Source organism: Ruditapes philippinarum, unplaced genomic scaffold, assembly GCF_026571515.1.
Source record: "Ruditapes philippinarum isolate M1 unplaced genomic scaffold, ASM2657151v2 ctg2_1_1_1_1, whole genome shotgun sequence".
Classification (NCBI taxonomy): Eukaryota; Metazoa; Mollusca; class Bivalvia; order Venerida; family Veneridae; genus Ruditapes; species Ruditapes philippinarum.
The window spans coordinates 199,539-223,556 of record NW_026854799.1 but is presented as its reverse complement, the minus strand read 5'-3'; the positions used below and the strand labels follow the sequence as shown (position 1 = coordinate 223,556).

Below are 24,018 nucleotides of genomic sequence, written 5' to 3'. Positions count from 1 at the left end.
AAAGCATCTATAAAATTATATAACTAATTATGATAATTGTGTAACAAAATTACATAATCTTAATAAAAATATGTTGTAAAATTTTTTGTACAGAAATCACTAGCACATAAATGTATAGATAATGATATATTTGAAAACTTATTTTTTAATGCCTTCTTAACATTGCCAGTATTGATACTTTAAGGAAAATTGATGAAAAGCAGAAAAAAAACTCTGGTATGTCTAGTTTATAAACTGCTACTGTTTTCCTCTTATGTTGTCATTTTCATAAGGTTCCATTAAAGCTACATGCCTCCAGATGAGTCAAAATATTTCAATAAAATCAAACTTGAGAAAAATGTATGAAAAGTAAAAGTTTCAAGTAATATTTTAAATATATGTGCGATTAATGACTGATTTTTCAGTATTTACAACTAAATTTCTAATGTGTTACTAACGCAGTTTCTACTGCATTACTAACGCAGTGAAGGCTATTTTTACATATTTTGACCACTTTTTGGTAATTTACGTGGTTTGTAATGCCATTGATAAAGTGTAAATTAATTCCTTTTGGTAACATCACAATATTACACATTTAAATACATTAATTTTCAAAATTTTCATGAAAATTAGCATGAATCTGGAGGCATGCTGCTTTAAAAGTTAATATACAAAATTTTTCATCGGAAAAGCCATGGAAAGATGACATTTCTGTACAAAAAATAAACAACATATTTCATGCAATAGAACAAAATATAATATCAAATGCCTTTAAAAATATTACAACATATTTTATCTATGTTATCTCAGACAAATAATGATAAAATGACCCTGAATAGCTTATTTTTAAACCGTTTCTGAAGTGAAAAAACTGCTAACTAAATCATTTAAAACAACCTTCATTAATGAAAACTGATTTTCATAGAAAATTCTATATTGCTATAAATAGAAATAAGAATCCGGGGCCTTTTTCAACCCCTCCCATTTGTTCACAACCCCTCCCATTTGTTCAGTAGAGAACCTCCCATTTTCTGTTCAAGACACGCTTACTCTTTATCTTACTTCAGAAGTTAATATCATACTGTAGGTAAGAATCTAAATTTGGTCTCATTTGTTTAAATGTTCATAACGAGAAGTTAATCAGAAATTAACCAGAAGTTAGGGGTAACAGTTGACATTTTTATTTGTACCTGGCTCATGTTGACAGATGGCTTTTTTGTTCACATTTTGTTCAGTAATATACACAATAAATCTAAACTGATTATATCAGTAAGTGAGGTTCAAATAAAAATTACACTGTAGATAATCTACGTACATATTATTTGAGCCGTGCCATGACAAAACCAACAGTGCGTTTGCAATCAACATGGATCCAGACTAGCCTGTGCATCAGCCCAGTCTGATCAGAATCCATGCTGTTCGCTATCAGTTTCACTACTTGTAATAGAGTTGGTAAGCGAACAGCATGGATCCTGATCAGACTGCACGGATGTGCAGGCTGGTCTAGATATATGCTGGTCGCAAATGCATTATGTTGGTTTTGTCATGGTGCGGCTCATGTTTTTCTATGTAATCTCATAAGTTACATGTTTTGGCTTCTAAAGTTAAGTTACATAATATCTGCCGATTTGCTGATTCAAGCAATGAAAAAAATGAGGGGAAAAAAAGAAAATTTGGTTAAGTTGAATGAGGCATTGCATAGAGAACAAGAATTAGAAAAAAGACCAACATATACATGACATAAGTTTGTCTCCAAAAGGTTAAGGATGACAACATGCATTCCAAGGTCAAAACTTTATATAATTATCATCAAATGTTGTGACAATGTCATTTACTAAGTTTAAAATGAATATTTCAAAACAAACAAAAATTGTCAGAAATGAAATACCATTTGTCTGTTTGCACGGCATATTTTGAAAATTTCCACTACTTCAAGGTCAGGTATAACATTATTTGACAACCACATTAAATGGCACAAACATGCGAGATCAAACAACCTAAAGTCACTAAAATTTTCACAACTCAGTCATATAATTTTCAATAATAAACTATAGAAGTAATTATCTCCCTTTTTTAAACTTGTTTATTAGATTATCTCCTCTATTGGATCATAAGATTACTTCCCCTGTTGGATCGAGTATTTGGGCAAGAATGAGTAAACTGTATAAATAAGGATTACAGTTTTGTAAATTTGTTCAAAATTGCCTATATGGGAAAAGTTGAAATGAAATATTTGTAAATACTTGACAAATGAATTTTCAAATAAAAAGGAGTTTCCCCACACAACTATAGAGTAATTGTTAAACATAACCAAACGTGAGTCAAAATAATACCTGAATAAGTTCTATAACAACTCTTTAACTTGTAAATATACAAAAGTCATCCAAATATTAACTTTTTAAACAGAACTAATAGAACAGTATAAAGGTAAAAAGTGCTGACTGCACATTGTATCAAAAACTTCAAACTATAATATAAAAAACTTCAAAATGTTGTAAACAATATCTTCAAACTGTTCGCTTACCTAAGCGTAAATGTACATAAATAAAAAATAATCCAAATCATATTAAGGCCACATTAAGCCGAAAAAATGAAATGGGCTAATAAGTAGTTTATGCCACACTTAACATGTGAAACACATTTCTTTACAGTGAGATATGGTTATATAACATCATAAATTTATATGTTTTTCCTTTTTAGCGTAACATATGAAATACGGGGATTCATTAGTGAGATATGGTAAATATTACTCACTGTATTTAATCCTTTGTAAAAATTTAACTCACCCCACTTTTCATATTATACTCATTATTAAGGTTTATAAATAAATAAATAATTTTTATACCATGCTATCATATGAAGTACTGTATTAAGTCAGCGAAATATGGCTTCTATTACAACATTTCACTTACTGTAAAAATTCTTTCTTATTCATAAATTAATATGTAAATTGGTTTGCAATCTCAATTATATCTTACTTTGAAATTAGATATTTTTCATATTTCATTTGGCAAAACATGCCGTAAAACTTTTCAGTTAAATATAAATTTTATACTTACAAATAAAATTTTCAAATTCTCTTATAATGCCCTATTTTTTGTTTTTACAAACAATGTCCGCAAATTTTCAAATCTTAAAGAGATGTTGGCAAAGTTAATAATAAGAATATGTTAGTAATATAAAAACAGTTAAATTTAGTAAATTTATAAAATTAAATAAATTATGTAAATAATCTAAAATTTCGGTAGAATACATAATTTCATTTACACATTAAAACAGCCTTTAAAAATTCACAAGTGTAAAACTTTTATTTCAAAAAGTAACATGTAAAAACATTGATATCATTTGTTTAAAAATCTTGATATGATAAATGACAACATAGCTATTTATAGAATGAATAGAGGGCGCCACTTGATTTAAACAAAAACACAAATTTTTATCAAATATGAACACAATATCTTATCATAAAATCTCGTAACTTTTGTACATTTAAATCATAAATTATAAGAATTTCATCATCAAAATAAAAGACAATACTTCTAAAACTTTCTGCAACATGTTTAAAAATATTTCATTTGCTTTGCGGTTTAGGGCAATAATCAAAACAAGAGCTGTCGATTGAACAGCATGCTTCCTTATTATCAGTTCTTGATAAGTAAAAATACTAGCCGGGATAATGTAAAATATTCTAAGTTCAAAAAGGGTCAATATTCTGTTAAAATACATGTTAGAGTTATTGGCCTTTGATAGTGACCTCCTATAGAACGCTCTCAAAAAGCTGTGTTAAGTTTCAAACCAGTCCCTTCAGCAGTTAAATAACTGGCAAAAACTTAACCAAATTTTTCTTTTAAGACAAAAAGGGGCACTAATATGCAAAGAAGTGTGCCCGTATAAAATTAGAAAATTGTTACAGGAGTTTATCATTAAGCAGGCTCTATTCTATAAATAGTTTTCTTATACACATTTCGTTATATACGACAGATAATTTGTAAGCTCAAAAGCTATGAGCAAGAAACGCACATCTTATACATGTAAGTGACAAAATACAGAAATTAAACCTTGACTAAATCTACATATAGTAACAATTAATCTGTACGTTAGTTACGTATGAGTAGCAGTGAAATTATGCAACCAATGAACTGGCGGCATGTTTGTTCTATTGCAAATTCAACATGAGATCTCGTCAATGTAATGACAAATGCGCCGCGTCACAACAAAACCAACATAGTGCGTTTGCGACCAGCATGGTTCCAGACCAGCCTGCACAACCGCGCAGTCTGATCATGGTTCCATGCTGTTTACTATCAGTTTCTGTACTTGTAATAGACTTGATAAAACGAACAGCATGGATCCTGATCAGACTGTGTGGATGTGCAGGCTGGTCTGGATCCATGTTGGTTGCAAATGCACTATGTTGGTTTTTGTTGTGAAGCAGCTCAAATAACAATAACATACATAAAATGTTTAACAAGGACATTTCAGAAGCAAAATGGGTGAACAACATTTTAACAATTACAGAGGCATACACATGTATACACTTTACAGCTTTGTCTCTCATTAAAATGTTCTTAAAATTAGGCAATTCAACAGTTTACCATAACATAAATATAGTCCATTCCCAAAAAATCTTGAAAGAAAAAAGGGTGTTTTTTTGTTTGTTTATTGGTAAGCAAGGAAGGAAAAACAATTTTAAAGACTTGCATGTAAATCATTTGGACACCTGCCAGGTAAAGGCACTTATTGTTAACAAAATGAAAGTTTGAAAATTTAGTTTTTGGTGACAATATCTTAAATTATATGTATACTTCATACATATGTCATATTTAAATCAGATATATTGATGTATACTGTAAGATCAAAAGTTTATTGCAAAATTCATGGTTAATAAGATACAAAGTAGGGGGTTGCAGAAAGTATTGAGAATTAAAAAAAAAAATTCAAGGGACAATGCTATCACAATTTTGAGATAAAATCATTGATGAAATAATTATGTTCCCCAGGTTTTGGCATATAATATATGTTATAATATGTATTGTTTATCACAAACAACTTTTATGGTTATACATATAAAAAAAAAACGGTGAACATTTTGAGTTCTAAAGCACAAAGCTGTGCATAATACAGGCAAATACATCACAATCATAACTGCACACAAATGATGGGCATTTTTATTGTGAAATGTTAAACAGATTTAAAAGGGGTATTGCAACTGTACACAGAGATTTGTGCCATTTTTATTATATAAATGTTATCACAACTTTAAGTATCCACATTTCAGTTCCGTTAATTTGTAACAGGTAAAACATTTGATATACATGTACAATATTTCCATGCAGAACAAATTTTCCCAGACTGGTAGACTGGTGCACACTTCAGGTAATTATTTTTAGCACATGACAACATGGACGGCTCTCGATCATTTCCGCTTGGTTGTGCACAGAAATTATGCTTCTAAAACATAGCACTTTTCAATTTATAAAAGGCATACGCCAACAATGAAAATCGCACTTGAGGAGGCGTCATTTTCCACTTTGCTAGTCAAAAATTATTTCAAATAAATTCTTAATAGATTTTATTCTTAATCGAGTGAACATACTTTCATTTCATATTGATTCAGTGTAGACATCCTTTCAAAACATGCCATGTAGATGCCATTTTATTATTTTCAGCTGACAGACAAGTGCTAGCTAAGCATTGTTTCGAATGGTTCTATAATGACATCATTACAACATGGTTCTAAGCATACGCAGCTTCAAAAAGTGCTTTTTAAAAGAGACTTCATTAAAGGATGATCATAAATTTTATCCACTAGTGCAAGCTCACCTCATTTCAAACAACAGAATGGGGATTTTGACTGTTAACACTTTAAATGTTTTAGGAAAAACATTGTGTTATACAAATAATTGGTTGTTTTGAATGGTTCTCCGCATATGAGATTTTTTAATTCCGTTTTAAACCGGACAACAAAAAGTAACATAACCTTGTAATCATTGTTTATCAGTATCGGAAACGAGCAAAATCATGAAAATAATTTCGCCTTCCTTCTTGATCCTGATCTCCCTTTGTTCACTTTTTATAAACATATTCTCCAAGACATTCCAGTGGGTAAGAAAAATGTTCTTGGATCTATCCATGAGTTTTGACTATCACAAAATTGTTTTTAAAAAACCACCTAAATTTATCACTACACTGCAGATTCTCCGTTTGAGCAAATTGATGACGTTGATAAGAGTGGTCGTACCTCGTTTTGCCGATTTTCTGTCGGGCTACCCATAGAAATATCATTATAATAGTCAGTTAATCGTTTTGGTTTTGGTGCGATTTTAGGTTTAACACTAAGGTCTCGTTTAGGACCAGCAGTCCGTGCAAAAACACTTGGTTCCCCTTCGAAATATTCCGGATTTTCAACAAACGGTGGGGGCGGATTTGGTATTAAATAATTGTCTGTAGGGTCCTCAACGGACATTTGTTTTTCATTTATATAATAATCTGAAAGACAAAAGAAAAACATTAATGAAATCATATGAAACCAAACTTTTTTTATTTGTGTATGACAATACAATTTAAGTAACACACTTAATGATTGCTACCTTACAATAATATACAAAGGATATTAAATGAGCGTACAATTAGTAGTAAATTTATTCAACAATAAGATGTGAACATATTGTTTTATTCAACAAGTTCAATAAATTTAGCATTGAATTTACACTAATTTAACATGTTATTTATCAAAAATCCAAAATAAGAACGGTTTACAGCTGAAAAAGAGTAATTTTTTGTTGATGTGCTTAAAGTGTAATGCTAACATAAGTTTGCTTTAATGCTATATTTGTATATAACGCAGATGATGTCACATTAAAGTGTTATTACACTATTGTTTTTTTTTTATCAAATGGCTTTATTACACTCCTGCATCATGGTTTATGTGATAAGAATTGATATTCCTAGCAAGGCTGGAACACACACCAATGACAAGCTAGTAATAAATTCAAAGAGGTACCCTAAACATGGCCATGCATTCCTCTCACATTAAATAAATGTACAATTACACACTTAAAAAACAAAGTACTGATATAACAAGTTAATGTATAAGCAGTGTTTGAAATTAGCAGTAGTCCTATAGCCCCTGACTACTAAATTTCTCCTCAGGCTACCAACTTTTCAGAGTAACAAGCCCGACCAGGCTACTGTATTTTCAGAGGCAATATAAACAACTGTTTTGACAAATGATTTGTGCTAGTGAAATGTCTTTCGAGCTAGTGAATATTCAAATTTCTTACACTGTATAAGGTCAGTTGACTTTTCAAAGCTTTAGTGCTTTGACCAATTTCAAACCTTAAATAGTTTTGACACTATTAGAAATCACATGATTAATGAACTCATAATTTTGATAAACTTATCACATATAAAAAATAAAATTGACACCTTTACTATTTTCCAAGTCCAAATAAGCTTTAGGGTTTGCAGATTTGGGTTGAAGATAGTCGTCTTCATCTAGTGGTAGTTGCATCACCGCTGGCGGGCTCACAGGTTTGGGACCTCTATAATTTTGTGGTATGTTACCATTACCCATGTGAGGATAATGAAACAAAACTCTACCATCCATCTCATCTACAATAAAATAATTATGTTATATGTCCGTATTTTTCCCTTTCCCAACATCAGTACAAAATTTAGCGAGTTTTTAAAGTCATTTGAAATTTCCCATTCATCAACCAAACAAATACTTATAGTTTTATGTTAAGAAAGAATTATTTGTTTTTAATTTTTATTTGGAACAGAAAATGCAATACTTATGAGGAAAACAAACTGTGACATTACTTTTTTTTTTTGATAAAGGGTCGAAAAAACTTGTTAAAAACATCCAAAACTTTCTCTGATAGAGCTTATTGATATAGAAAATTATTTGACAGGGTTTTCATATTTATCTTAGGCAACAGATGCGCTAAAGAAAATAACTGACTGCCAAGGGTCAAGGGTGATATTTTAATATACAGGCTAAAAATGCAACAAATTTTAACAGCATTTTAACCTATGATATAAATTATCAATCAAATTGTTTGTAAGATGCATTTAGTGGCCTACATAATAAGGGAATATTCAATTCTAGAATTTTTTTTTTAAATTAATATCCCTTGTCATGAATTTTTTCACTGAATCTTCTTAGTATTATTTTTGTCAGAGAATAAATATTTCATTTAAAAGTCGTATGCTCTGTATCACTTTTTAATGACATTTTAATATTGATAGATAAAATCACTTTTAGATTTATGGCCCTAAAATAGATTAGGAAAAATTTATTAACAAGAGGGCCATGATGGCCCTAGATCGCTCACCTGATTTATCAAACTCATCCAAACAATTACCTAGACAAGCATTCTGACCAAGTCTCATGACAGGTGAGTCAAAAATGTGACCACTACAGTGTTAACAAGGATTATCCATATTTGAGCAGTGCGACCTAGTTTTTTACCCAGGTGACACATATTCAAACTTGACCTAGAAATCATCAAAACAAACTTTTAGACCAATTTCAAGGATACTTGGATCAAAACCGTAGCAACTACAGTGTTAACAAGATTTTTCTATTTTTAGCTCCGGTGACCTAGTTCCACATGCGATTTCGAACTCATCCAAGCAATTACCTATACAAGCATCCTGACCAAGTTTGATGATAATTGAGTCAAAAATGTGACCACTAGAATGTTAACAAGGTTTTTCCATATTTGGGCGGTGTGACCTAGTTTTTTTCATCCAAGATGACCAATGTACGAACTTGACTTAGAAATCATCAAAACAAACTTTCAGACCAATTAACAGAATATTTGGATCACAACAGTAGCCACTAGAGTGTTAACAAGATTTTTCTATTTTTAGCTCCGGTGACCTACTTTTTCATCCGAGATGACCCATATTCAATTTCTTTCCAGCAATGACCTAGACAAGTTTCCTGACCAAGTTTGATGACAATTGAGTCAAAATTGTGACCACTAGAGTGTAAACAAGGTTTTTCTATTTTTAGCTCCTGTGACCTAGTTTTTCATCCGAGATGACCCATGTTCGAACTCATCCGAGCTATCACCTAGACAAGCATCTTGATCAAGTTTGATGATGATTGATGCAAAAATGTGACCACTAGAGTGTTAACAAGGTTTTTCTATTTTTAGCTCCGGTGACCTACTTTTTCATCCGAGATGACCCATGTTCACACTCATCCGAGCTATCAACTAGATAAGCATCCTGACCAAGTTTGATGATGATTGATGCAAAACTGTGACCGCTAGAGTGTTAACAAGGTTTTTCTATTTTTAGCTCCGGTGACCTTCTTTTTCATCCGAGATGACCCATGTTCGAACTCATCCGAGCTATCACCTAGACAAGCATCTTGACCAAGTTTGATGATGATTGATGCAAAAATGTGACCGCTAGAGTGTTAACAAGGTTTTTCTATTTTTAGCTCCGGTGACCTACTTTTTCATCCGAGATGACCCATGTTCGAACTCATCTAAGCTATCAACTAGATAAGCATCCTGACCAAGTTTGATGATGATTGATGCAAAAATGTGACCGCTAGAGTGTTAACAAGGTTTTTCTATTTTTAGCTCCGGTGACCTACTTTTTCATCCGAGATGACCCATGTTGGAAACTCATCCGAGCTATCACCTAGACAAGCATCTTGACCAAGTTTGATGATGATTGATGCAAAAATGTGACCGCTAGAGTGTTAACAAGGTTTTTCTATTTTTAGCTCCGGTGACCTACTTTTTCATCCGAGATGACCCATGTTCGAACTCATCCGAGCTATCACCTAGACAAACATCCTGACCAAGTTTGATGATGATTGAGGCAAAAATGTGACCTCTAGAGTGTTAACAAGGTTTTTCTATTTTTAGCTCTTGTGACCTAGTTTCTCATCCGAGATGACCCATGTTCGAACTCATCCGAGCTATCAACTAGATAAGCATCCTGACCAAGTTTGATGATGATTGAGGCAAAAATGTGACCGCTAGAGTGTTAACAACTAAATGTGAACGGACGACGGACAATCATCGATCCTAAAAGCTCACCCTGAGCATGCTCAGGTGAGCTTAAAAGTCAAATGCCCTAAAATAAATCAAAAAGGAAAAATAGGAAAGAGGGGTAAGACTTATGCAAAAAAGATATAGTTCTTGGACAATGTTGTTTTCCATAACATTTATCAATGCATTGATGTATGAAGTTTTGATCTGTGAAAATTAAATGTGAAAAATTACTCTCAATGACCAGCAAATCACATAAAATTATAATTCTTAAACAGTAAGCTAAAGTTGCATTATGCTCGCTTTTTTCTTTTTTTTTAAGTTGACTTAAATTAGATATATACATGTACTTCAAAAGATTTGACACATGGATGAACAGTCCGATGGACAAAGCAAAATCCATATCTCTTCTCCTTTGACAGGGTATCAAGATACAGGTCACTGGGTACTGACATTTACCTCTACTTCTTGTATATTTTACAGGGTCGGAACTGTATCTTCCATTGATGCTATCTCCACGCAAACGGTTGCTAGGCAACAGATCTCTTTGTTGTTTTGCAGCAGACGCAGATTCAAGATGGCCATATCGCTTTTCACGGATCAGTTGTGGGGGTTCTTTATTTGATGCCCCAGAAAAATGTGGTACCTGATAATAAAAACAACCAATCTTTATCAACAGTGTATAAATAGGATTTCATTAAGGGCCGTTACCAAAAACTTAAATATTAACCTAAAATTTATTTAACAAGGGTTAACATGTAAGTGTTACCTACAGTCCTACTACTGTAGAAATATTATCAATATCTCTAATTCAATAACTGTGGTTAAATACAACACATGACAGTTGTGCCAGGGAATCCTTTACTTTTGGTCACAGGTCTACACCAATGCCTTTTAGCAAGAGGCAAGTGCGAGTTTCACAGGTTGCTATATTAATTCTGTTGCATTGGGATCTACATGTTTGACTTCCTATACTTACCTTAAAGTTGTTATTTTCTACCGGCATGGGTTCTGGCTGTAAACCTACCTTAAAGTTATTATTTTCTACCGGCATGGGTACGGGATGTTAACATACCTTAAAATTGTTATTTTCTACAGGCATGGGTACGGGATGTTAACCTACCTTAAAGTTATTATTTTCTACCGGCATGGGTACGGGAGGTGCTGGCTGTAAATATTCGTCTGCCTCAATCACCTCCTCCGGTCCTTCTGCTGCCACACTGAGGTGTCGGGCGAGGTCATCTTTATCATATGAATAACTAGGTAGTCTCATTAACTTATCTCCCTGAAATAATACAAAATATATATGTTTCTACCATCATGTATTACCTTTGACAGGAACAAAGATGAAGGTAAGTTTGTAAGAGTTATTGCCCTTGGATGTTTGAGATATGTCAAGATTTAGCACTTCAACTTCAGAAAATAGTTTTAATAATACAGTTAGAAAGAAACATGTTAGAGCACACTTTTAACCTTTCTAATATTAACACACATTTTGCTTTATATAAAGCCTTTATTTACTGCATGTTCAACATTCACAAAAAGAAAATCATATGATTGTTTGCATTATATTGCTTTCCAAGTGGCTCGGGTTATATATACAAACAACCATTTATATAGGACCATATAACCTGTCAAAAATCTTTATAACTAATATTGTACAGGTATTTTGGTCTGGAACTTTTATTGACTAAAGTGAATTTTACTTGACCAGGATCTTAACTAGTCTCTGAAGCACCAAGTAAGATTCTTTCTAGTAAAATCCACGAGTGACAAATAGAAGTTCTAGATCTCCATACTTTTGACACTATTCTCTTAACAACCAAAGCTATAGTTTCTTGTATAGATAAGAGCTAATGCTTTTTAAGTTTAGTGCCAATTGAAAGTATTAAGTTATCTAAAACATAAAGGCAGATGGCAAATGGGAAGAAATACCAAATTCTGTCCTAATAGAACTTGTTATTTAAAACCTCCACAGAAACTATATTGAACAACTGCCTAAGACAAACATTAATGAAAGACAAATATCTTAAACAAAATAAAAGTTAGAGTTATACCATATTTATCAATATTATTTTTTCATTATTTTCCCCCATAACACATCAAAAACTTAATTTCATTTAATTCAATAATATTTTTCATAATTGTGTCTTAAAAACTTCTCAAAAAAAAGTTCTACACATGCCCCTAAAAGCAAAAGAAATCTTTACAAATACTTAAATGGTATCTAGGAATGATACTACTAAATGTTACCCTAACAAAACTATCTTTAGGAAGAAAACTTTAATCTTTAAGAAAACTAGCAAGCCTAATTTAAGCCTTTCTTTAAACTCCCTCTCCAATGTGTAAAACTTTCTACCTTTTAGTTAAAGTACAATATAGACAGTTAGCCACAAAAAACATTTGAAAGGGGTATATATATACATCAAGGTTGTACAACCAATATGACTTTTTACATTTAGGGTAGGGTGGGGAGGGGTGTATGTATAAACATGATCAATTATTTCTGGTAAATGGGGGATCATGGGAGGAGGGGGTGTACCTAGGAAGAACCATTGATTTTATAAACTGCTCCCTCAACTACCCTCGTATAATTACTCCTAATTTATTATATATAAAGTCATATTGGATGTTCTACCATAAATAAACTGGCCTAAAACAGTCCTTGTTACTAACATACCTTGCAAGTTCTACACAGAAATGTGGCATTTTTTAATGTTATTTATTAACAAATGCTCTAATGTAATCATTTATTTAAAAACTAAGTTTCAAATTCCAGATTAATTTATTATGAAGGATTGTTCATCCTTAAGTTGATAACATGGTACCACATTTCAAACTTTTCTTCGATTTTCATTTTAAATGCCACAGTACTGTATAAGTAACTGTAAAACTGTCCTTAAGTTTCTTAAAAACATGTTTGAACATAAATCAGACAAAATTTTATCATGAATTTACAAAATATTTGTTCTTTTCTGTTTGCTTAAAAAAAACCCACAAAACTGCCAAATAAAAATATTAGAACAGATTTTAAATTTCCGATATTTTAGGACAGTTTCACATATAGCAATATCATGCAATTGATAAATACAACACTGCCGTTTACTATGTACTCAAAAAAATAAAAATAAACGAGGAAAACTTGTAGAACTTGAGAACATTTTCACCCCAGTGCCAGACTTACTGCAGATGCAAGTAAAATATATCGTAGGCAATTACAACAGGTCGTGCACAGATTCGACAAAAATGTTCGTTTCTATATTTACATATTTCTAATCTTAACACAAAACCCATTGTTATTTTATACTGACAACAACAAATAAATAATATATATATATATCTTTTATATCAAACACTTTCTACAAATTAGCCAACACGAAACTGTTTCGACTTGCACAATTATTAAAACATAAGGGATTGATTATGCAATTTTAGAACGTATCATGCACACTATAAATACATGATCGGGACACGCCATGCTAAAAATAGGTCGAGACTGGTACCTCCTCTATGCTGTCCGTCACTGTTTCAACTTTTATTTCATCTAAAACCTCTTCTGAGGGAATTTTCTTCAACTCATCGCCCTGTGTGGTCATATCATTGACATGGTTTTAACATTGATATAGTTTTCACACTAACAAGTTTTTTTGTTGTTGTTTTTACATTGACATGGCCTTATTTTAAAGACATGCTTTTTTTTCTTGCAATGACATTTTTTTTTACACTGACATGGCCTTTTTTTTTAAAGGAACATGCTTTTTATCTTGCAATGACATTTTTTTACATTGACTTGTTATTTATTTCATATTTACATTGCCTTTTTAAAAGGACGTTTTCTTTTTTTCATGATGACATTCTTTACATTGGCATGTTCTTTTTTACACTTGTATGTATAATCTTTACTTTGACATAGTATTTTTTACCCCAATATGATTTCTTAAACCAATACAAAAGTATAATCTTTAACTTCCATTTACAATTTTTGTGTGGGTTTTATTTGTTTACTGACACAGCTCTAACATTGACACAGTTATTGGAACATTCAAATGATTTTACATTGACATAGTATCTTTTTTCTTATATACACTGACACAGTTTTTAACATTGACATGATTTTGTTGAATTAAAAAAACTTTAGCTACAGGAATTTTGTCCCTTGTAAACCACATATTATTATCATCCCTTATTTCCCTAATAACATAAAGTCTAACATTTGTGTAATGGACATGGTTTGGCTTTGTCACGTGAACAATTTGTTGCTATAAAAAAGGATTCCGAAAAAAAAAAAAAAAAAAAATCCTACACACCAAACTCCCTGAAAATTGCAACCCAATCACGAAAAAATCCCTCTCTATCCTGAGAAAATTGTGGAAATAGAAACCGGTCTGACAACATGAACGTGTAGGCTGTCCTTGCTATACACAGGACATTTTATTTTTACAGCAATGTGGCCAGGTAAGCACAGCTTTGTCCCTGCACTGTATTGTTCTCACCATCCTGTCTGTCATCTCCCCGGGCTATCATAGAGTTACCAATCCTGATTTATTAATTTTTTTCCATGCTATCTTTTAAAGGGGCATGCCTTTCAGATTTACGTCACAATATAAAATATGTTATAATATGAACATTTAGTATGATTGATTAATGAACTACCACTTCAAATTGATCATTATAATCACACTACAATATTTAAGTTATTTCTTAAATTAGATATTCACAACAAATAAGATTTGTTTACAGAAAAGACACAAGAGCAAATGTTTTCACTGTAAACAATAATCTGAGAATTCGTGGAAAGAAGGTAATTATTGGCCTTTTTGGTGTAATTGTTTTTTCTTTATTTGGTGCTTGTTTTTATTTACAGTTCTATGATTCTTTATTTTTTTCAACAATAAGATATCACATAATGTTATATTCCAGGCTTTTAAAAATAATATGATTCACAATCATATCATGGTTTTAATTACAGCCATGATCATATTAAAAATATTCCATTTTTTGAAATATAAGAAATAATCAGCTGACTTTGTAAATGTTGCATAATACTACCACTTAAATGATGACCTTGTCTGATAATCAGCTTAAAAAATGAGATTTTTACCCACAAATGCCACTGTTTTAATAAACTGATATTTGTTTTCATTACACCCAATTCCCAACAAATTTCAGTTCATTGAAGTGAAATAATCTCTCTTTTATAGAATTATATTGAAGTGAAATTACCTCCCTTTTATAGAATTATATCTATAAGGATTGACGATTACATGACTTACGAATCAATGAACAAATAAACCCCCTTACGAGTATAATAAGCCCATTTTAAGTCACATTTTTGGTCATTCTTTGGAAAATGCTTTTTAAGTTACCAGGTATATCAAATTAACTCCCCTTTCTATAGAACAGTTCAATTAAATTACCTCCCTTCTTTAATATTAAAATATAGGGTAACAAAAAATTTGTTTTCAAGAGAATTAGGTATACAGTAGGTTAAAATATGAACAAAAAATTAAATTAAATAAATAAATAAAATGATAAAAAATAAAGTAAAAAAAAGCAACATTTAGTGCAAACTTTGAATTCTTACTTGCTCTATCTGAGATGGAAAAATGAGAAATTAAAACAAGAATTCAATCTCTTTTGGACATATTTAACAAAAACTATATGTGTTTAAATGGTTTTTAATTTGCACTCATCTGTGTCAAACTCTGTTGTATTTCTATTTGTTTGGTTTTTTTTTTTTCTAAAAAAAGACATTTTTACCTTCACATGTTCTAATTATTATGATTATTTACTAAGATTTGCATCTGAATTCACTTCATTTTGTACATATTATTTTACATTTAGCAAATATTAACTTATTATTTACAGAGGCTCACAGGGAAGACTGGCCTTGCGTTACTGTGCTGCCTCTTTAATAATATTATTTATCTTGATTTATCACTTATCTTATACTATCAAATTTTCAGTTAGTTAGTCAATTAATCCTTTTACAGCCCTTTAATTTAATTTTCAAACAGTCATCACAAAAAAACAAGTATTATTTAATCTCAATAGGAAGTAAGAAATATGTTAAACACACTGTGGCACTGGTGAAATACAAACACATTTCTCTTTAACATCAAGTAAAAAATATAGTTGTTTTATTTTTATACTTTATGTAATGTTTAGAATATTATGGAACATATCTTACTGAAGAAAAACCAGTATTCTATTCAATATGATGAATCAGTATCAGTTTGTAACTGTATATATGTACATTTTGATAGAGGCTCATAGGAAAGACTAGGCTTGCCTAACTTAAAGTTAGCCTCTTTAAATAAAGTCTTTATTATTAGTATTATTATTGTTACTTCTTTCAATCTAAACCTAACAAGAGACACTTAATAAAATGATATTGAACTTGAAAAAAAAAAAAGAAATGAAATTTAAACTTGATATGAGTTAAGTGCAACAATAATGTATCTCAATATTCTATACAAGTTGTTATTATTATAACATTTTTTTTAACTGTGCCAGCATTTGCATATAACATTGCATAAACAAATTTCTATAAAAATCAAGTTTTTAATCATATTAGTTTTTGTTTTCATCTTAACAACATGTTAAATATACAATGTATATTGAAAATAAGTTCAGGTTTGCTTTAAAAACCTTACTCAGTTATCGACCAGAATTCTAAGCTTGCACTTGTTAAATAAATGTATTTATAAAATATATTTTTAAAATATGAAAAATAAATAGTAAAGGAAAAGCATTGTGACACCAGTGTTGTTACAGTGTAAATGAATTTGTACATGTAGAATCATATTTATAAAATGCTTTGTGATAAAGAATAATGTTTATTTCATTCTAAATATAACCTTGAACTGTCATTACATAAACAATAAACATCATCTATTTATAATCTATATTATCAATCTTAGAAATAAACTAGACCTTCAATTGTAATAAAGTAAACCATTTTCACTTCACTGGTCAAAAATCAATGAACTTATTCCTTACAACAGGATGGTTTTCAATCAAGTACTTCTAAAATATAATGTTTCAAACAATTCAGAAAATAATCTTTGATACCACCCTTCAATAATAGTATTTATAATGTTTGTACTCAACTACATAATTATCGAACCACATAGCGAGGGTTGACCGCAAAACTGTTGTAAGTCCTTTATTTCATAAGTTACTGCAGTTATGTGGTCAAACCCTAGATAAACATTTATAACATGTACTTTAAACCACAAACCATCTTATTTCTCTATTAAAGAAAACAAAACAAAGCCATCATAAAGTAACTTATATCAATATGTAATTTTTTTTCCTTAGATAGAAGATAATATAAAGTGTGTAAATAAAGACAACACATTAATACGGTCATATATACCTGTATCACCAGATAACGTCCGGGATCACGTGCCATTTTTGCAAATTCTTCAGCTAACTCAGAAAATGAAGGCCTACTTTCAGCATCCAACATCCAACCTAAACATCGAAAAAATTATATTTAAAATTTTGAAAATATTTGAATTAAAGAAATAAAACAACTTTCCAAATGTTTATTAGTATTTTTATACACATGAGACAGCAGTAAATAAAATATAATAAATTTGTTATAAAGATTTGTTGACATGTTATAAGGTTCAGTTGTAAGCAAATATGACCAGGGCCATGTTATATATTATATAGCAAAATACTGTTATATACAGCCATATAACCCTTCATTAAGTCTTTATAACAAATTTATGTCACTTATTGACTGCTTTTTTATAATTAAGAAAATGATATAAAAAAATTATATAGAGGATATTTGTTTAGTTCAGTGTCAGATCGGAATTTATTTCACCTATTGAGCGCCAAAAGGTATATTTCACAAGTGGCGCAGCCACAAGTGAAATATTAACTTTTGGTATTCACGAGGTGAAATAAATTTCGATCTTACACTGAATTCACTTAATTCCGCGAATTTGTCACAAAGAGCATTAAATTTGTTGGTTTTTAAATTCGTGGATTGTATATTTTTCCAAAATGTAAAATGTTAATAATGTGATGCAAAATAATCTTACAGCAGACAAAATTAAATTTTGTTGGATCTTAAATTCGTTGACTGACCTATCCACGAAAACCACGAAAATTAGTGCCCCACTAAAAATAAAGACTTTTCAGTAAATGGTAAATTAAAGTCTTACATTTGATCATGATCATATATACATCAATGGTACAGATAGCTGGTTGAGGTAATCGTTCTCCTTTCTCTAAAAGGTCCGGTACATCGCGAGCTCGTACATTCTCGTATGGTCTTGCGCCGTATGTAAATAACTCCCAAGCTGTAACACCTGTGAATGATTTAAACATAATAGATGAGTTATAACAAAATTAATAGGTGTGGCGCATGGCTGAGTGGTTATCACGTCGGACTAGTAATCTAAGGATCGCTGTTCGTGTGGGTTCAAACCCTGTCAGGGGCGAGTCGTTGTTAAATTACCATTATTAAAATACTTCTAGTATATTTGTTGCTATAGCAACCATATTTCTTAACATATTAACCAAACAAAATGAAAGAAATAAAAACAAACATACCATAACTCCATACATCTGATTTATGTGTGAAAATCCTGCTTTGTATACATTCTAGGGCTAACCATTTAATAGGCATCTGAAATAACAATTATAATATATAATATCAAATGTTAATGAATTCTAACATGAAATTTTATTTGTACATAAATTGTACTCTGTACCATTTAATCATCAAAATTTACAATTATAGAAACTACCATGAAAAGTTTGTTGTTGTTTCAAAACAAGAACTGTTAAGCTTAACTGGTAACTTCAGGTTTTTAATTGGTTGATGAAAATATTGGATGTACATAAGATAGAACAGCCAAACTTTTGATAGCAGCTGGTATTGGTAGTTTTCACTCGGGATTAAGACAGTAAGCCACATTGCATTTACCAGAGCACAATTTAGCCACAGCATCATTCCTGGGCATGTTATTAATTAGTTTACCAGTACTTGTTGCCTTCACATTCCCAAGGAAACTGATAACTTATGCACATGCCAGAGCAGACTGGTACAGTGTGAATGACCGTAGAAAAGATTTCATGAATCACCATGAAAGTGACCCTGCACCATCCAGGCATCAAACACGGGTCACCCGATTCACAGATGCGCAGACTCATTCTATTAGATTAAACTATCCAAGATAACTACTTATAACTGCTAAGTTTGTTTATTTTGTATAAAGATGAAATATGATCAAACCTTTCCACCAGAGGCATGATATTCCTCCTCATTGTAGTCTAGAAGCTTGGCAAGACCAAAATCTGTGATCTTTACTTGTCCAGCACTTTGAACTGTAAAAATTTGAAATAACAAATTATGGTATTACTCCATTTGGTGAAGAATTTGATTTTAAATATTAGATACAAGAACATACTTATATAAGATTTTATGATCAAAATAATAAAACTTTACAGACAATAAAATGGGTCAGATATAAATGGATGTAATGATTATACTGATTGAGCTCTATACTTGTGACCCATGCATCGCATTATACAACATTATAATTATTATTCATTATATATTACATTTTAATATTTATTACATATTACATTTATTCAAAGCATTAAGATAAAAAGTTTAGAAACAAGTTACATACCAAGGACATTTCTTGCAGCCAGATCTCTATGAACGATACCTCTTTCTTCTAGATATCCCATACCCTGTAAACAAGAATAAAACCAAGATTAAGTCAACAGTTAACAAGGTAAAAACTTGCCAAACAATTACAGACAAGCATGACTCAATCAACTCTGTTACTTTGCAGTGAAAAAAATGTAAGCAACTTGGAAGGCCTTTTGTTAATATTGTTCTAGTATTTTTCCATGATATGTGTCTTTAAAGTGGCCTTCAGCTTTTATTTTTTGTTGTAAACAATTCTGCATTGTTTCAAACTAAGTATTTCAGTAATTTTATCTTGGAAAAGTGCATCATATCAAGGTTAAGCCGTCTTTAGAACAGTGCCCCAATAGCGATTTATAACGTGGCAGCGATGTTCGTTTATTAAAATAGAAGATCGGGAAATAATCACTTTAATAATTTACATAAACTGTAATAATTTACATAAAGAGAGCTAACCAGAAGATTAGAGGTATCAAGGGGTTCCCTTATTGTTTATTTTAATTTTAATGATGACAATTTTTATTTTTCACCTTAATTCTTTTGATTTGACAATTATATGAAACAATTTATCTAAAAATAACTTATTTCATCTTTAAAAAAGCTGAGGGCAGCTATAAGAAATAATGAAACTATATCTAACCGACATCAGTTTGATTTAACAAATCAATTGTTGCTAAGAATTAACAAAGTAACAGCATATTTAGAATAATACATCTATATTTGTACAGCCTAAGGTAATTGAGCCAGATAATAATTACACAGTTTATAAGAGGGCATTCTGTTCAAGACATAAATTTCTGTAAAAAATTGACAATAGCTTACCCTAGCAATCTGTGTGCACCAGTTCAGCAAGGATTTAGATCCGGTGTTATCCTTGTGTTTTCTGATGTAGTCCAAGAGGCAACCAAGGGGCATTAACTGTGTAATCAACATCATCTGAAATACGTTTATCCTTGTAAATACACCATAGATTGTAATTTGTAAGTCAAACGAGACTTGTTGAGGATTGATTAAGATTATATTGAACTACCAGTGACTATGATTTTACATGATAGAAAGGTAAGTGAATGTCAAGGTCATTCTTCAGAGCTACTGTATATTAAATGATAATCTAAATTACTTCCAGATGGGCAGCCAAGAATTTTATATATTGATGGGTGGGCATGTAAAATATTAAAGTCACTGTTCGTTCAATAAAATCTTTATCTTCAACAAGTCTCAAGTTATTTTCTAACTTAACCATGTGACCAGATTTTCCATGAAATTTCGGAGCTAAGCAATAAAAGCTTGTCATCTAATTTAGGAAAAAAAACCAGTAAATATATAATTTACTATTTGTAATCAAACAATTGTGACAACTTGTAAACATCTAGTCAATATATTTACAATAGTATGTCATTTAACATATTTTAACAAAAAAAGGGAGACAAATGCTAAACATAATTTTGTTTAAGTGAACCATGAAGCAAGAGTTGTACTGGTCTAGTTTATATTTAAACAAATTTAAAAATATCACTGCAACATCATGGTGTAGACTGACACCATGTAAAAAACTCTTTGATCTCTTTCACATGAAATATACTAACTTATAAGTGACAAGGAATCTTACTATTTAATTACAATGTATTACTGTATATTTTATAACTCTTTTTTGAGAAAGAATTGTTTAAACTTAAAATCAGCATAAATTCATAAGACAAATATTCGCAGAATTTTAAAAAAGACAACATTTTTTTTCAAGCAGAATCTCAAAGTTGTCAAATGAACATCAAGGGAAGTAAAATACATATATGTATTGATTTATTTTTAAAAAAAAGTTTGTTTGATTGGGTTTTTCTTCTCACCGACACAGTATAGGTCATATGGCGACATTTCAGCTTTACTGGTGGAAAAAGACCTCAGGTGCCCTTCCCTTCTTTATTTCAGGCACAAACGGGCGCATGAGTAGAACCACCGACGTTCCGTAAGCTAGCTGGATAGCTTTTTCATATGAAAGAATACAAAGTCCCTGTGGGAATTTAAACCCACAGTGGTGACCTTAACCACTCGGCTACGAAGCCCCCTTTTTAACAAGTTGTTGATTTGAAATGAGTTTAACTTACTTGTGATGCCATACAGACAGCAAGGATCCTGATACAACATGGATGTTCGACTGATGCCATGACACGCGCCTCTTCCAGCAATTCTTGATTCTGGTTAGGTGATGTACCCTCTTGTAAAACTTTTATAGCAACTGGTATTTTAACATTTTCTCCGTCTGGTATCCAAAATCCCTAAAATACGTTACAAAATGTATTTATATGAAAGATTTATCTAGTTCGACAAAATCGAGGCCTGTCCCCCAAAATGTTATAAGTACATTCAACCTTAAGGTAAAAGGCACATTATGCCTCAGAATTGAAAAAATATTTCATTCTTTAGAACGGGAAAGTATGAAATTTATAACATTTAACTAATCATTTTATAGCATGTAAGATATTTTTCACCTGAGGAAAAAAAAGCACTGAATTTGAAATTATTTGTCAGAAAAGTAACAAAATGTAAACAAAGTAGTATTTTGACTACCATACAAAATACTTAGCCATTACTGTAATTGGCAAATCAATATCTTATTTGAAACTTTATCATAAGACCACAAATTAAAAGCTTTTGGGAAATAAAAGGGTTTTTGGGGCATAATGAGTCTTAAAGAAAACAATTTTTTTTATATGGCATCTTTTCATAATCAACTTTAACTTTTGTGTAATTTTTGATGATTTTACCTTGTACACTGTGCCGAAGGCCCCTGATCCAATGATTCCACCACGTCTTAGCTCCGACTCTCTTATAAGTCTCAACTTTGACAAATCTGGTTTAGCATCAGTAGGTGTGAGTGGCTGAAAAAATTAATCTCGATTATAAGAAGATTAAATCATTGGTTTGATTTAGACATTTGACCTTAAAGGTCAAGGTCATTATGAACAAAGGTCATGGTTAACTGGTGTACTTAAAGGACTTGTCCCAAAGGTTGTTTGTATGAAGACAATATACCAAGAAATAAAAGAAGTTATGATCAAAGTTAAAGTTTGCGGACAGCAAGGGCAATGTTCGAGGCAACAACGCTATAACTATAACAATAACATTTTTTTCCTTAGAAAAAAAAAAGTCGAGCTAAAAATGAAACAACTGAACACAGTTATAACAGACTGATATATATCATGAACCTTGCTTTTTTAATTAGAAAGCTATTTTTTTTTATAAAATCTGCAAATTTTCTCCTGCAAGCTGTGATAAGTAAGTGGTATCACAAGCTCTAAACACAGACAATCTTATTTCTGTCTATTCCTAGCATAAGATATATCAGTTTATCATATAATAGAATAAAACTCGATGGCTTCTAGCTCATACAATATATTCAATCAAAATAAATACAGTAATTTATTGTTATCCAGGGAGTAGGTCTATTAATTGCCTCAAATTCTTTGCGGATTGCTTTATATCTACATGGTTAAGAGAGCAGAAATTTATTATTGGAATGAACAAGTCTCATTCATCTTATATGTTATTACGTTAACCATTGAGATGAATGAGATATTCAGTATACAGCAGTGAGATACAAATCATATCACTCACTTTCTACTGTTTCATTAATTTACGTAAGTGAGATATAATTCATATCACTCACTTTCTACTGTGATATCATTTACATAAGTGAGATATAATTCATATCACTTACTTTTATATCATTCAATGCAAATTGAGTCTTTTTGTTTTAAATTTTAACAGGAAAAGTAAAGTTTTTTATTGTTCAAGGATATCCAGCATAGTATCATAATAATGAAGATATCAGAAATATCTCATCTTGAACACAAGTGATATATGATCCATATTTACTCAAAACAAATTAAAGATTTCTACATATTACCTACAGATAATTTTAAATAGTTAAAAGTCACAATGAATCTGTATAAGTCATACAGCAACTGTTCAGTTATTTTGAATGAGAAAAGACCTCAAAGTCTATGTCCTGATTCATATACGGTACACAAATGCCAGTCTAAGTCAAAACCTTAACCTCCTTATCTAACTGACTTCTTATCTTTACAAGAAATTAATATGTAGGAATTTAACTTACTGCAGTGTTGAAGCATTACCTTTTTTCCCTATACTTACATTTTTCATTCTTTATCATATATAAATTGGTGTGAAAACAATTTGATGTTTTAAAGTGCTTTTAGGCGAGTAAAAAGGCAAAAGATTTTAGCATTTAATCGCCTTGTCTGATATTAAACGGTGTACGGTATTTAGTGTGGTGCTCCAGTCTCGCTCAATAAGGATTACGAGCCTTTATGAGCG

General features: G+C 31.0%; 1 protein-coding gene across 8 annotated transcripts in view; it reads right to left on the bottom strand.

Annotated features, from left to right (window-relative positions):
- Nucleotides 1–6,089: 6,089 nt before the first annotated feature.
- The window catches only part of LOC132741093 (epidermal growth factor receptor-like), a 212,424-nt gene continuing 194,495 nt past the window's right edge, over nucleotides 6,090–24,018 (bottom strand). For 7 of the 8 annotated variants that reach the window (XM_060729179.1, XM_060729182.1, XM_060729181.1 and 4 more), the window contains 13 exons: nucleotides 22,446–22,559; nucleotides 21,786–21,956; nucleotides 20,506–20,619; nucleotides 19,661–19,724; nucleotides 19,261–19,352; nucleotides 18,576–18,651; nucleotides 18,185–18,331; nucleotides 17,383–17,480; nucleotides 13,505–13,585; nucleotides 11,125–11,286; nucleotides 10,461–10,647; nucleotides 7,408–7,593; nucleotides 6,090–6,468 (listed from right to left, as the gene is read on the bottom strand). In XM_060729179.1, the coding sequence (XP_060585162.1) occupies nucleotides 6,164–6,468; nucleotides 7,408–7,593; nucleotides 10,461–10,647; nucleotides 11,125–11,286; nucleotides 13,505–13,585; nucleotides 17,383–17,480; nucleotides 18,185–18,331; nucleotides 18,576–18,651; nucleotides 19,261–19,352; nucleotides 19,661–19,724; nucleotides 20,506–20,619; nucleotides 21,786–21,956; nucleotides 22,446–22,559 (1,797 nt within the window). In that variant the 3' untranslated portion in view covers nucleotides 6,090–6,163. The remainder of the gene's footprint in view (nucleotides 6,469–7,407; nucleotides 7,594–10,460; nucleotides 10,648–11,124; nucleotides 11,287–13,504; nucleotides 13,586–17,382; nucleotides 17,481–18,184; nucleotides 18,332–18,575; nucleotides 18,652–19,260; nucleotides 19,353–19,660; nucleotides 19,725–20,505; nucleotides 20,620–21,785; nucleotides 21,957–22,445; nucleotides 22,560–24,018) is intronic. The other variant, XM_060729187.1, reaches the window with a different exon arrangement.